This window comes from Trachemys scripta, chromosome 23 (genome assembly GCF_013100865.1).
Source record: "Trachemys scripta elegans isolate TJP31775 chromosome 23, CAS_Tse_1.0, whole genome shotgun sequence".
In the NCBI taxonomy this organism is placed as follows: Eukaryota; Metazoa; Chordata; order Testudines; family Emydidae; genus Trachemys; species Trachemys scripta.
In genome coordinates, this window is record NC_048320.1 from 438,604 (window position 1) to 452,788 (window position 14,185).

Sequence of the window (14,185 nt, forward strand, 5' to 3'; positions counted from 1 at the left end):
CGGGGCAGGGCGCTGGCTGTGGGGGGAGCTCCCAGAGCCCTGGCCTCTCCCAGGGGGGGCGCTGTGGGCAGCGGGGCAGGGCGCTGGCTGTGGGGGGAGCTCCCAGAGCCCTGGCCTCTCCCAGGGGGGGCGCTGTGGGCACCGGGGCAGGGCGCTGGCTGTGGGGGGAGCTCCCAGAGCCCTGGCCTCTCCCAGGGGGGGCGCTGTGGCGGGTGGGTGAGAGCCACCCTCCATTGCTCTCCTGTGTGTGTTCTTTTCCAGTTCGAACAGATGCGCCGGTCTGTGGTCCTCACCAGCAACTTTGCCAAGTCTGTGGTGAACCTGGCGGACATGGTGAGTGCTGGCTGTGCGGGGACATCCGGCTCGCTGCCTCTCCCGCTGCCGGCTGACCTGCTTGGATGGGTGCGTGGGGGGGGACAGGGACGTAGGGCCCTTCCCTGCTGAGAGAGCAGGGGTGCCTGGGGAGGGCCATGCACAGCTCTCATGTCACAGGAGCCTGGGGAGGTTGCAAAGGCTGCCGGGATGGTAATGGCCTGCCCCCCTCCTCTGCCACTGCAGATATACAAGGAGCAGCTGAACACGCGCATCGTGCTGGTGGCCATGGAAACGTGGGCCTCCGAGGACAAGATCCACGTGGGGGAGGATTCGCTGCAGACGCTGAGCGACTTCATGAGATACCGGACGGAGGCGCTGCCGGAGCAGAGCGATGCTGTTCACCTCTTCTCGTGAGAGCCGGGACGGCCGTGCGGCCCTCCTCACTACCCCCACAGCCGGCACTCCTGCCCCGCTTTCCACAGCGCCCCCTGCTGGGAGAAGCCGGGACTGGAGTAGCCGAGAGCTCCCCCATGGCTGGTGCTGCAGCCCCGCTTCCCACAGTGCCCCCTGCTGGGAAAAGCCGGGACTGGAGTAGCCCAGAGCTCCCCCACAGCCAATGCCCCTACCTTGCTCCCCACAGCACCCCCTGCTGGGAGAGGCTCATGTTGAGAATACTCTTTGTGATTTGAACTCTGATTAACTAATCCTCACAGTCCTCCATGAGGTAGGGCAGGGTCATCATCCCCATTTTATAGATGGGGAAACTGAGGAAATGCAGTAGATCTCATCCATCTGGATTCCAGTAAAGCATTTGATATAGTTCCACATGGGAGATTATTGGTTAATTTGGAGAAGATGGCGGTTAATATGAGTATTGAAAGGTGAGTAAGGAACTGGTTAAAGGGGCGATTAGAGCAGGTCATACTGAAAGGTGAACTGTCAGGCTGGAGGGAGGTTACAAGTGGAGTTCCTCCAGGATTGGTCCTGGGATGAAACTTATTTAACATTTTCAATGACCTTGGCACAGAAAGTGGAGTGTGCTGATTAAATTTTCAGATGACAGGAAGTTGGGAGGAGGACTGGAGTATCCTACAAGAAGATTTGAATGACTTTTGAAAACTGGAGTAATAGAAATGGGATAAAATTGAATAGTGCAGAGTACAAAGTCATGCATTTAGGGACTAAACAACAAAAACTTCTGCCATAAGTGAGGGACTTCTCAGTCGGAAGTGACGAAGGAGGAGAAAGACCTGGTATATTGGTTGATCACAGGAGGACTATGAGCTGCCAATGTGGCGCGGCTGTGAAAAAGGCTAATGTGATCCTAGGATGCATCAGGCAAGGTATTTCCAGTCGAGACAGGGAAGTTTTATTGACATTATACAAGGCAATGGTGAGACCACATCTGGAACACCCTGTGGAAGTCTGGTCTCCCATGTTTAAGAAAGTTTAATTCAAACCGGGACAGATGCAGAGAAGGGCTGCTAGGATGATCCGAGGAATGGAAAACCTACCTTAGGAGAGGAGACTCAAAGCACTTGGCTTGTTTAGCCTAACCAGACAAAGACTGAGGAGAGATCTGATCGCTCTCTATAAATATATCAGCGGGATAAATACCAGGGAGGGAGAGGAATTATTTAAGTTAAGGGCCAATGTGGACACAAGAACAAATGGCTATAAACTGGCCATCAACAAGTTTAGGTTTGAAACTAGGTGAAGGTTTCTAACCATCAGAGTGAAGTTCTGGAGCAGCCTCCCAAGGGGAGCAATGGGGGCAAAATCCTAACTGGCTTCAAGACTGAGCTTGATAAGTTTATGGAGGGGAGGGGAGGGGATGATGAAACTGCCTACAGTGGCATACGGCCCATGTGCACCTGTTATTAGCAAATATCTCCAATGACTGGTGATGAGACACTAACTAGATGGGGAGGGCTCTGAGTTACTACAGAGAATTCTGTCCCAGGTGTTGGCTGGTGGGTCTCGCCCACATGCTCAGGGTCTAACTGATCACCATATCGGGCTGGGAAGGAATTTCCCCCCAGGTCAGATTGGCAGAGACACTGGGGGGTTTTCACCTTCCTCTGCAGCATGGGGCACGGGTCACTTGCTGGTTTGAAGTAGTGTAAATGCTGGGATCTCTGTAACTTGGCTTGATGTCTTTAAACCATGATTTGAGGACTTCAGTAACTCAGCCAGAGGTTAGGGGTCTGTTACTGGAGGGGGTGAGTGAAGTTCTGGGGCCTGTGATGTGCAGGAGGGCAGACTAGATGATCATGATGGTCCCTTCTGGCCTTAAGTGTATGGGTCTATGAGACATGGAGGGGGAAGCCTGAAGCTGTTAGTCAGCAGCAGAGCCAGGAAGAGAACCCAGGAGTCCTGGCTCCCAGGCCTGTCTTTCGACAGGAGAGTCGTGTTGTCTTTCCATTCCCTCCTCCGTGGAAGGTTCCTTTCACAAGCCCAGCCAGGGCTGAGCCCTTGGGTGCTAGTGACACTAAGAGCCATGCAGCTGGGCTGCCACCACTCACCTCGTCTCTCCTTGTTCCCTTGCAGCGGGAGGACGTTCCAGAGCAGCCGCAGCGGGACGGCCTACGTGGGAGGGATCTGCTCCCTCACCCGAGGTGGGGGTGTCAATGAGGTGGGTGGGGAAGAGAGTCCTGCCTGTTCTGGGGCAGAGGAGTCCAGGGGCTTGGAGGGAACATGGTCCTCTGCATGCAGCTTTGACCCTCAGCCAAACACAGCCTCCCCCTTGGAGATAGGAGGTGTGGGGAGCAGTGGGAGGGTGTTGGGCTACAGAGCAGGATACTGAGGGGCTGTGGACTGCACTGGGAGGCCATGGGATTGAGGGGCAAGATTGTAAAGGGTTGTAGGGCTGCAGGATCTGGGGGGAGGGGTATGGGATTGTGGGGCAGGGTTCTGGGAAGTTGTGGGGCTGCAGGATCCGGGGGGGGGGGGAAGGGGGTGGGGGGGGGGGGGGTTGGGGGGGGGGGGGGGGGGGCAAGGTCCCGGGGGAGGGGGGGAATGGTATTGTGGGGCAGGGTTCTGGGAGGCTGTGGGGTGGCAGGATCCATGGGTTGGGGTATGAGATTGTGGGGCAGGGTTCTGGGAGGTTATGGGGCTGCAGGATCCAGGGGTTGGGGTATGGGATTGTGGGGCAGGGTTCTGGGAGGTTGTGGGGCTGCAGGATCCGGGGGAGGGGAGGATGGGATTGTGGGGCAGGGTTCTGGGAGGTTGTGGGATCTGGGGGGTATGGGATTGTGGGGCACAATTCTGGGAGGTTGTGGGGCGGCAGGATCCTGGGGTTGGGGTATGGGATTGTGGGGCAGGATTCTGGGAGGTTGTGGGATCTGGGGAGGTATGGGATTGTGGGGCAGGGTTCTGGGAAGTTGTGGGGCTGCAAGATCCGGGGGAGGGGAGGATGGGATTGTGGGGCAGGGTTCTGGAAGGTTGTGGGGCTGCAGGATCTGGCAGGGGGGCTGGAACCTGATGGATACGAAGCTGTGAAGGGGCTGGTGGGAGCTCAGGGAGCCCAGGGGACGAGCGCACAGACGGGGGATGCTGGCGTCTCTCCCCTCCCAGCAGCTCTGATGGCTTTGCCGTTCTCTCGCCGCCCCAGCAGTACGGGAACGTCGGCGCCATGGCTGTGACTCTCGCTCAGACCCTCGGGCAGAACGTCGGCATGATGTGGAACAAGCAGCGGCGCGCCGCAGGTACGGCGCCGAGCGTGCAGAGGGCTGAATGTTTGGCACTGACACCGGCACGGGGTGCCAAGAGCAGCCGGCATTGCCGTGCAGTCGGCGGGTGTGCAAGGGCACAGGCTGTGCGAAGCAGGGCACAGCTAGGCCAGTCCGTGGATGGGTACAGGTGGAGTGTGTGGGCACAGGTTGGCTGCGGGTGTGCGGTGGGCCGGGGAGGGGCGGGAGTTAGAAGTGACTGACTAGGGGCAAAGCAGGCTGTGCTGGGGCGGGTGGCTGGGATGATGGGGCTAAGCAGGGGTTTGGAGGGTCAGGCGCAGGGGCAGTGAGACGTGCCCACTACTCTTTCCAAGGTGCAAGGCGCCTCCGGAACAGGCTGCAGAGCTGGGGGTGGGATGGCCCCATTGCCAGCATGTACAGTCGGGGGGGCTCAGTCCTGAGGGCGGGGGTGAGATTGCACTCGGGATGGGTCAGCGTCCCAGGCCGAGCAGCAAACTCGCAAATCCTGGCTTTGAGGACTTAGGAAGCCAGTTTGGGGCTGCATCCTGAAATGACAGAAGGGGGTGACGTGTCCCCATTGCTGAGGTACGGCCTGGGGAGCGCCAGGGGGGAGGCTCTTTCCAGATGCCTCCGGCGGAGTTACCGGGGGGCTCAGTGCCTGCGCTTTGGCCCCATGACGGCACGGCAAGGGCTGGGGTTCCCTAAAGCGCTGTCCCGTCTCTCCGCAGGGGACTGCCGGTGTCCAGATTCCTGGCTGGGCTGCATCATGGAAGACACGGGGTGAGTTCCCTTCTGGTCAGTGGGCGAGGGGGGGCTTGGCGTCCCGGGAATCTGAGCCAAGGAGGGATTGGGTGAGAGCAGGGACCAGCTGTCCATCGGCATGCACAGCAGCTCTGATTGGCGCCTGGAGCCGATGGGGGTGGGACAAGATGGCAGTGGGCTCACAGATGTGCTGGTAAAACATATGGGTGGCACCAGCCATTTCTGAGCCCTGGGCAGGGCATTTGCTGATCACCAGCTGCTGCCATGAAGGGCCCCCCAACATGTGGTACATGAAGGGCACCTCTGCTGGCATGGGGCACACAAGGGGCAGTGCCCCAGAGTACACTGCACATTGCACCCCCTGCTGTCCAAGAGTAGGTCACTCTTGAAGCACAGAGAGATGCTCGGCTTGGCTGGTGAGGCCGGGACCGCCCGCTTCACTAGCTGATCTCGCTGGTGTTGCTGTGCAGAGCGGCTCCTGGCCAGCACGGCTCCTAGGCTGGCCTGCCAGCGAGGTGAACAGCAGCCACACATGTTCAGTTCGCCTGTTCTGTGCTCAGAGAGCCTCCTCCCAGCCTACAGTCTGCCCTGGGCTGGTGGTGACCCTTGCTATGCGCTGTTGAGGGACCGAGCTAAGCCCACAGCAGCCAGGATGTGGCAGTCCAGCCTGACCCCATGGGGCATCCACTGCCTTGCTCTCACGGCTGATGCTGCAGGAGCCTCAGCAGAGGGACTGGCCTGCAGCCCCTGGCACTCCAGGGCTGGGAATGACTCTAGGCATCTAGTGCGTGTCTCCTGCTGAGCTGGGCAGGACGCAGTGTGTAGGAAATAGACTGTGCGGAGGGCACATAGAATCATAGACTATCAGGGTTGGAAGGGACCTCAGGAGGTCATCTAGTCCAACCCCCTGCTCAAAGCAGGACCAATTCCCACTAAATCATCCCAGCCAGGGCTTTGTCAAGCCTGACCTTAAAAACCTCTAAGGAAGGAGATTCCACCACCTCCCTAGGGAACCCATTCCAGTGCTTCACCACCCTCCTAGTGAAAAAGTTTTTCCTAATATCCAACCTAGACCTCCCCCACTGCAACTTGAGACCATTACTCCTTGTTCTGTCATTTGCCACCACTGAGAACAGTCTAGATCCATCCTCTTTGGAACCCCCCTTCAGGTAGTTGAAAGCAGCTATCAAATCCCCCCTCATTCTTCTCTTCTGCAGACTAAACAATCCCAGTTCCCTCAGCCTCTCCTCATAAGTCATGTGCTCCAGCCCCCTAATCATTTTTGTTGCCCTCCGCTGGACTCTTTCCAATTTTTCCACATCCTTCTTGTAGTGTGGGGCCCAAAACTGGACACAGTATTCTAGATGAGGCCTCACCAATGTCGAATAAAGGGGAATGATCATGTTCCTCGATCTGCTGGCAATGCTCCTACTTATACAGCCCAAAATGCTGTTAGCCTTCTTGGCAACAAGAGCACACTGTTGACTCATATCCAGCTTCTCGTCCACTGTAACCCCTAGGTCCTTTTCTACAGAACTGCTGCTTAGCCAGTCGGTCCCTAGTCTGTAGCAGTGCATGGGATTCTTCCGTCCTAAGTGCAGGACTCTGGACTTGTCCTTGTTGAACCTCATCAGATTTCTTTTGGCCCAATCCTCTAATTTGTCTAGGTCCCTCTGTATCCTATCCCTACCCTCCAGCGTATCTACCACTCCTCCCAGTTTAGTGTCATAGCCCTGGCTGGGGTGGGGGGGAGAAGGGAGCGTAGCACATTGCTCTGACCATGGCAGCGGTAACTGCTGGCTCCTCCCCGCAGGTATTACCTCCCGCGCAAGTTCTCCCGTTGCAGCATCGAGGAGTACAGTCAGTTCCTGCAGGAGGGTGGGGGCAGCTGCCTCTTTAACAAACCCTTAAAGGTAACGCCCCCCCCCCCCCCCCCCCCCCCCCCGGCCAGGCCTGTGGGCTGGACTCTTGCCTGCCCTGGCAGCGCTGCTCTGCCATGGCCCGGGCAGCACAGTCCCGAGAGCTGTTCCCCTTCGCTGGGCGGGGGGGACGTGGGCTCCCTCCCAGCTCCTGGGCCACACGTGTCCACAGCCGAACACGAGCCCCTGGCCAGCTGGCCGAGCAGACAGGCCCAGGTCTGAGAGGGCCCCAGGAGCGGGGTCACCTTAGGGCAGGGCGGGTGCCTGGGCGGGTGCCACCGAGGCTCCAGAAGCGCTGGCTTGCAGGGTAGGGGCACCCGATTGCTCCTGAGGTGGAAGCCTGCCAAGCCCCCAGCAGACGATCTGGAGTGGAGAGTTCCCCCTTCCTGTATGTGGGGCCAGCGTGGGACCCAGAGCCTGCCGCCTTCGCCTCAGGCAGCAAAGGAGCCAGCTGCTCGTCTCCCAGACTGCATTTCCCGTGGCCGCAGCCCCTTCCCGTTCCAAGGGGCCCTGAACTCCCGGGGACGAGCCCAGCCCAGCTTCCCGGCACAGGAGAGGCGGGTCCAGGAAGGCCTTGGAAGCATGTCCTGCACCCCAGCTGCCTGGCTCCCTCCTGCCCGGTCACACGGGGAGCCCTGGGCAGGGCCCAGGGAGGGAGTGAAAGCTGCAGGAACCATCTCCCCGTCTCTCTTCTCCCCTGCAGCTGCTGGACCCCCCTGAGTGCGGCAATGGCTTTGTGCAGGCCGGAGAGGAATGTGACTGCGGCTCGCTTGCGGTGAGGGGCTGCGCAGGAGGGGCGGTGCCTGTTTTCAGTTCCCCCAGTCTGCCCGTGAGCCACTGGGGTGGAGGGCATCGGGGGAGGAGCACAGTTGTGGGATGGGGACATTGGGGGCTGGGCACTTGCCCCCCACCCTGATCAGGGACCAGGTGTTGTAAGGTGGGGCTGAGGGAGAGGTGGGGAGAGGCCTGGGCTGCTGGAGCTGTTACCATGTCTTGGGGCCTGCCCCCACCCCCTGCAGTGCAGCAGGAGCGAAGACACACATCACACGCAATAGAGGATTCCCGAAGTCTGGCCCTGCTGCTCCCGTCGGGCTCAGGCACTGGGGAGGCAGAGACGGGGCAGGTCAGAGTGTGAGTGCCGGGGCTCGGGGAGGGCACGGGGAGGGGGAGATTCGGGAGCAGGCATTGCTGGCTGCTTGGAGGATTTCAGCCTTAACCCCACAGCCCCCAAGCAGGAGGATGTGGTGTCTCACACTGACCAGCCCTGGGGCATTCGCTCCTAGGCACAGGCATCACGGGCATCTGCTTATGTCTCTCCTTGGCAGGAGTGTGCAAAGGGCGGCGGGAACTGCTGCAAGAAATGCACCCTGACCCACAATGCCATGTGCAGCGACGGGCTCTGCTGCAAAGGCTGCCAGGTGAGACTGGCGAGAGGCCCTGCACGGGGCCTACCAGCGGCTAATGCAGACTGCGGGCACTAGAGGGCGACGCAGTCACAAGCGCCTGGGCAGGGCCCTTCCAGCAGAGGGCAGCACCCGCCAGGGGCAGGACAGGTTATTAATGAACCATTCATGTGCCAGAGGTACCAACCCAAAGCCAGTCCCTGCCCTGGCCTTCCCAGGCAGAGCACAGAGCCTGGGATCCTGGCTCCACTGCAGGGCGGGGAGGGACAGAGCCAGCTCCCGGGCCCCTCCCTGCACAGGGAGTGAGTCGCCAAAGGACCGCCCGGAGGCAGAGCACCAGGAGCCCGGACCCAGGTCACAGCGCTGGGCTGCGATATGGGTCACCCCGAGGGGCTGAGTACATGCCCTGGCCGGGACGTGGTGAGGGTGCTGCAGCCAGCCTGGAGGGGGGAGTTCTGCCTCGGGGACTCGGCTGTGCTGATGCTGGACCCCGTCGGTCATGGCCTTCGCTCCCGTCTCTTTCAGTACGAGCCGCGGGGCACACCGTGTCGGGAAGCTGTCAATGAGTGCGACATCCCAGAGAGCTGCACTGGGGACTCCAGCCAGGTGAGGGGGGCTGGGGGCAGGGGCGGGAGCTCAGTCAGGACACCCGCCTGGCAGCTCTGCGGTGGCGTTGGAGCAAACTGTCTCCAGCGCATAGGCTGTGCTGCGCCCCCGGCCCTGCCCCTGGCGGCGCTGCTCCCAGCTGGCCAATGCCAGAGCCCCAATCCTGGCCCTGGAGCAGCTGTGGGGGTGCCTGCTGGGCAGGTGCTGGCTTAGGACTGAGGGGGACTGGTGGGGTGTGCTGTGGTGTGGGGGACAGAGCTGGGATGGCGGCGGGGCACTGGCAGAGCTGTGTGCAAGCAGGGCCCATGGAGACCCTCTTTCTTTCTCTGCAGTGCCCACCCAACCTGCACAAGCTGGACGGCTACTTCTGCGACCACGAGCAGGTAACAGCCCTGCAGAGCGTAGGCATGTCCGCTCGCCCCTGCCCCCACATGGGCTCACCTGTGCCCACTCCCCTGGACATGCTGATTGGCACAGCCTTGCACCAACTCCCCCGACAGGCTGGTTGGCATGGCCCCACACCCCCATCCTCGCTTCCCAGACAGGCTGGTTGGCACGGCCCCAAACCCCCTTGCCCATTCCCCCAACAGGCTGGTTGGCATGGCCTCACACCCTTGTGTCTACTCTCTGGACAGGCTGGTTGGCACGGCCCCATGCCCACTCCCCCGGAATGGCAGACGTGCCTGCTCCCGCAGACAGACTGCCTGACACTGCTGCTTGTGCACACACACTGGCACACCTGCTCCATTAAACAGGCTCCCAGTGACTCCCATATCCAGCCCGGCCTGACGCACGCCCTGAGGCAGCAAGCCGGCCCGCCAGGGACACTGCTGCTCCAGTGAACTCTTTCATGCCTGCCTCAGGCTGTCTGGCTGCAGTCCCCATGCCAAGGCCTGGGAGCATGTCAACACGTGTGTGCCCATCTGCAAGTGTCGCTGTGTGAAATCGGCTCTCTCTGCTCCACAGGGCCGGTGCTATGGGGGCAGGTGCAAAACCAGGGACAGACAGTGCAATGCACTCTGGGGGCGTGGTAAGTGCCTGGCTGAGCTCTCCAGCTGGCCTGGGGGTGCAGAGCTGCAGGGAGATGAGGGAGCGCGTGCACAGGGCAGGGGTGCAGAGCAGGCTGAACGCCAGTGACCAAGGGCTCAGCGGCCCCATTGGTGAGGCCCTCAGAGCGATAAGTGCAGCGCTGCGCAGTGCGAGGTGGCAGCTCCGGGGTCTGAGGCCTTGTGAGCCCATCTCTGCCATGGGCGCTCTGGGTGCACTGCCCCCGGCAACGTCACTCTCTCCCAGAGCAGCCCTCTAATCCTCTGCGACAGCCGCAGACAGACTACAGGCTCTCCCGGGGTGCCTGTGTCCCTCCTTGCCTGCTGGCCTCGCTACCCAGATTTCCATAGAGTCACGTCCAGGTTACCGCACAGTCAGTGAGAGCAGAATCGGGCCCTTTGCTTACTCTCAAGCAAAACCACATCAAACCCTGATTCGCTTCCAGCGATTTCACACTGCAGATCCCCCTGCGGCCGGCTTCTCCTCGGCCAGCAGAGACGCCGCTTGGAAGCCCTCAGTTAAAGGGAACCTGCCAAAGGAAACATCATGGCTCCCATCCTCCTCACACTGTCAGCGCATCAGTGCCGAGGAGGCGTGATGCACCTGGCTTCAAACAGGACCCCTGGCACCAGCGTAACGGGTGGCACGGGGTGAGGGCAATGGAGAACCTGGCCCAGATATTTGCAATAAACACTATGGATATTAAGGGTCAAGGCCCATTGAAATGAGTGAGGCCAGACATCCCTATGGGTTAGTTCTCTTCTTGCCTACGCCCCCATGGACCCCAACAGGACTGGCTGCCCTCCCGTTCCCACCAGTCGGTCCATTGCCTCCCATGCAGCGACACACACCAGTGGAAAAGCCGGGGACAGGCCTGCGGCTGGTCAGACGCTGCCTGGCTGAGCAGTGGTCCCAGCTCGGGCTCTCTGGTGCTCTGCATATCACCTGTCGTACGCACAGCTAGTCCCTCTCCCAGTGCCTCACAGCCTGCCCCGCTCTGCAGAAACCCGGGTGCCACTGGAGTGTGTGGGAAGGAAACGGCCCTGCCGGCCGCACCTGTAACACTGGGGCTGAGCCCCCCACATGGCCTTGTTCATGCTCAGCCACGGGGCTCTGTGAATGCAGCCATTGTGGGACCAGCTATGGTGCTGCACATCTGTGGGCAGTAACCGGGCTACAGCCCAGGGCTGAAGGAAGGCACCTCGGGCAGTTCTGGGGTCTGGGACTCCTGGGTTCTGTTTGTGGCTCCGGCACTGACTCAGCTAACGCTCCCTGCCCCACCGCTAAGGGACGTGTGTGTAAAGAAGGAGCGAGACGGCCGGGTCCCCCCACGTGATCCCACACGGACACGCCTGGCCCATGTGCTCCCGGCTGGGCTCTGCCAGGCAGGCGCTTGGCATTGGCGGGCTGAGCCCGGCCTGTGTGCCAGAGCACATGCCTCTGCTTCCACACCGCCCTGCCTGGGGCACAGGGGGAGGACAGGACCATGTCTGCAGGTAACCCCCTCTCTTGTTCCCCTCCCACCACAGCGGCTGCCGACAGGTTCTGCTACGAGAAGCTGAACGTGGAAGGGACCGAGAGAGGGAACTGTGGGCGCGAGGGCCCAGCCTGGGTGCAGTGCAGCAAGCAGTAAGTGCTGGGGCCCAGTCTGCCAGGTGAGGTGTGGGCATCGCAGCATCCTCTGTCAATGCCAGCTGCTGCCCGCAGCCCCAGTGCACACAGCCCCAGCGTTGGCCTTCCTCCACCTCCTCCCACCCACCCTCCACGGTCTGCCACCATCTGGTCGGCACCTGCTCTGGGCCAGGGGGTAGGGTCTTACCACCACCCCCAGGGAATGCCACCCCCTCTCCTGCCACCAGGCCCAGCCCCTGTAACCAGCCTGCCAGGCCAGCGAGGGCAGTGGGGCGTGGCCACGCGGTGATTGGCAGCTGTCAAACCAAGTGTATTGCTGGTGCTCCTTGTCCTGACCCACTCTCCCCTCCCACAACTGGGCTGGGCGGGCTGGGGCTGGGTTGGGGCGGGAGTGGGTACCCTGGGCCCACCCCTCTGCACTTTGTGTCTGTCTTGCAGAGACGTCCTGTGCGGCTACCTGCTGTGCACCAACATCACGGGCGTGCCGCGGCTGGGCGAGCTCAGCGGGGAGATCACCACGATGACCTTCTACCACCAGAACAGATACGTCGACTGCAGGTGGGCGGGGCTGCCCCGGGCCAGGTCCAGCCGCCCGACTTCGCTCAGGGGACTCAGTGCCTTGGCCCTCCTGGGCCAGGCCAGCTCCCCAGCCCTGGGGGCCTGGTGAGACCAAGGATTGGGGAGCGTCTCATCGCTGCTCCAGGGCAGGGCTGGGGGGTGTCCCAACAGGAAACCCCTGACGCAGGACTGGCCACGGTGAGATCGGCTCCGTTGCCCTCTCCTGGCTCAGCGCATCCCATATGACTCTGATTCCAAGTGACCCCCTCAGTGCATGCTGGGAGCACCTACCCCAGGGCACTGTGGGATGGGGGAGCAGCGGAGCTGGGCTTTGGGAGAACTCCGTTGTAGCCTGTCAGTTCGGCTGCCCCGGAGCCCAGTGTTCCCCGGCAGTTCTCTTCTGTGGTTCTCCAGGGCCCCCTGTGCTGCTCGGCCTCCTGGCTCTGGGCACTGCCAACTCCTGGCCCCAGGGGCAGACCCCGGAAGCAGGGCCTCAGTTGTCCAGAGCCCCAGTCCCTTCGGTACGTCTCCGAGGGCCCTGGCTCTGGAAGCCCTGGGGTCTCAATCACGCCCTTCAGAGCGAGTGTGCGGCGAGCAAGGAGACAGACTAGGGTATGTGCCCGCTACAGCCGCCCCGCTCGGTGCCAGGGTGCAGAGGCTTCCTACAGCACTGGCCGGGGGGGCGGGGAGGAGTGTCTTCCATCGCTGTCGTTAATCCACCTCCCCGGAAATGGAAACATCCCGCTGGCGACCTCTGCTCATTGGACTCATATAACAGGCTCCTACCCACAGACGCTTCCCCCTCACAGCTCGCTGGGAACCGGCACTGGCCTGAGCTCAGCACCCTGGCCTGGGCCCGCCGGTGAAGCGGGGTTTGGCCAGCGTCTGTGGGCAGGCAGCTCTTCTCGCATGGCAGTGGGGCCGTTTCTGCTGCGGTGCGGAGAGCTGTTCAGAGGCAGTGCCTGGTGGCATCAGGCAGCGCTGTTGGCCCTGCCGAGCTCTGCAATAACTCCACCGCAGAGGCTCCGATCCTCCCAGGAGGCTGTGATGCAGGATGGGGTTCACGATTGACACAGATCCGTCCCCAGCCTGCTCCCCCATTGGGCCTTGGGGCATGTTAGCCACCCCCTGGGGCATGGACAGTGTCACCTGCCCCCTCCCTCAGCTGCTCTTCCCTTCCCCTCCCCAGAGGTGGGCACGTCCAGCTGGTGGACGGCTCGGATCTGAGCTACGTGGAGGACGGCACGCCCTGCGGCCCCAGCATGCTGTGTCTTGACCACAAATGCCTTCCCGCAGCAGCCTTCAATTTCAGCGCCTGCCCTAGCAGCTGGGACGGGATGATCTGCTTTGACCATGGGGTGAGTCCTTGCTGGGGGCTGGGACGTGCCAGGCCTCCCTCTGCCCACAAGGAGAAGCTCTGCGGGGCAGGCGGCCTCACAGCATGGGAGCACAGAGGTGACACCTTGCCCAGGGGCACCCAGCGTCTCCCACCTTCACTACCTGATTTCCACCCCGCAGGGAGCAGCTGGTCTCCTTCCTGTGCTGAGCTCTGGCCTCCCCCTCTCCTGCGCGCCGAGGTGCATGCATGTTGCTGCCTGAGGGGGGCGCTGCCTGGACACCATGAATCGCCTGCTCCTAGCGCTGCCCCATGGCAGTGGATTAGACTGATTGGATGGCTGGCATGGGGCAGGATGGGAACCCTGGTGGGAGGAGCCTGGGCTGTGGAAGAGACAGCAGCCCCACTGCTCAGGGCTCTCAAGCTGTGGGGTGTTCCCTGGGGAGCCCCAGCATTGAGGGGCAGAGCTGCCGAAGGCCAGAGCGCCCCCATCGCAGCCCCAGGGAGGCCCCATGGCCCGGCCAGCACAGGGCCTGGCCAGGGATGGACTCGACTCCCTGCAGCGCTCACCCGCCTCCCGGTCCTTTGCCTCAGGTCTGCAGCAACGAGGGCAAGTGCATCTGCCAGGCGGACTGGACGGGGAAGGACTGCAGCGTCTACGACCCCATCCCGGAGCCCAGGCCCACCGGCGAAACCGAGAGATACAAGGGTCCGTGTCCCGCAGCTGCCAGCCCCCGCCTCCCTGCGTGGGCCAGGCGGTGTGAACCCAGATGTGGAGCCCTGCCCAGAACCGTGGTCCCCCTCCCTTAGAGCCGTGACACATCCCCGCCCCCCTCCCTGCCCAGCCTGATCCCACTCCAGTCCTGCAACCCAGCACTGCCCCAGGAACTCCCCCCCCCCGGGAACTACCCCCCC

General features: G+C 61.8%; 1 protein-coding gene across 1 annotated transcript in view; it reads left to right on the forward strand.

The window, feature by feature from the left end:
* Positions 1-13,983, forward strand: part of ADAM11 (ADAM metallopeptidase domain 11) — a gene marked incomplete at its 3' end in the record, with an annotated part of 43,186 nt that extends 29,203 nt beyond the window's left edge. Inside the window, 14 exon segments of the mRNA XM_034756189.1 lie at positions 559-725; positions 2,866-2,950; positions 3,932-4,022; positions 4,736-4,787; positions 6,583-6,682; positions 7,392-7,463; positions 8,014-8,106; positions 8,617-8,697; positions 9,030-9,080; positions 9,664-9,727; positions 11,274-11,373; positions 11,815-11,934; positions 13,124-13,292; positions 13,865-13,983. Coding sequence (XP_034612080.1) covers positions 559-725; positions 2,866-2,950; positions 3,932-4,022; positions 4,736-4,787; positions 6,583-6,682; positions 7,392-7,463; positions 8,014-8,106; positions 8,617-8,697; positions 9,030-9,080; positions 9,664-9,727; positions 11,274-11,373; positions 11,815-11,934; positions 13,124-13,292; positions 13,865-13,983 — 1,364 coding nt within the window.
* Between the last annotated feature and the right edge of the window lie 202 nt (positions 13,984-14,185).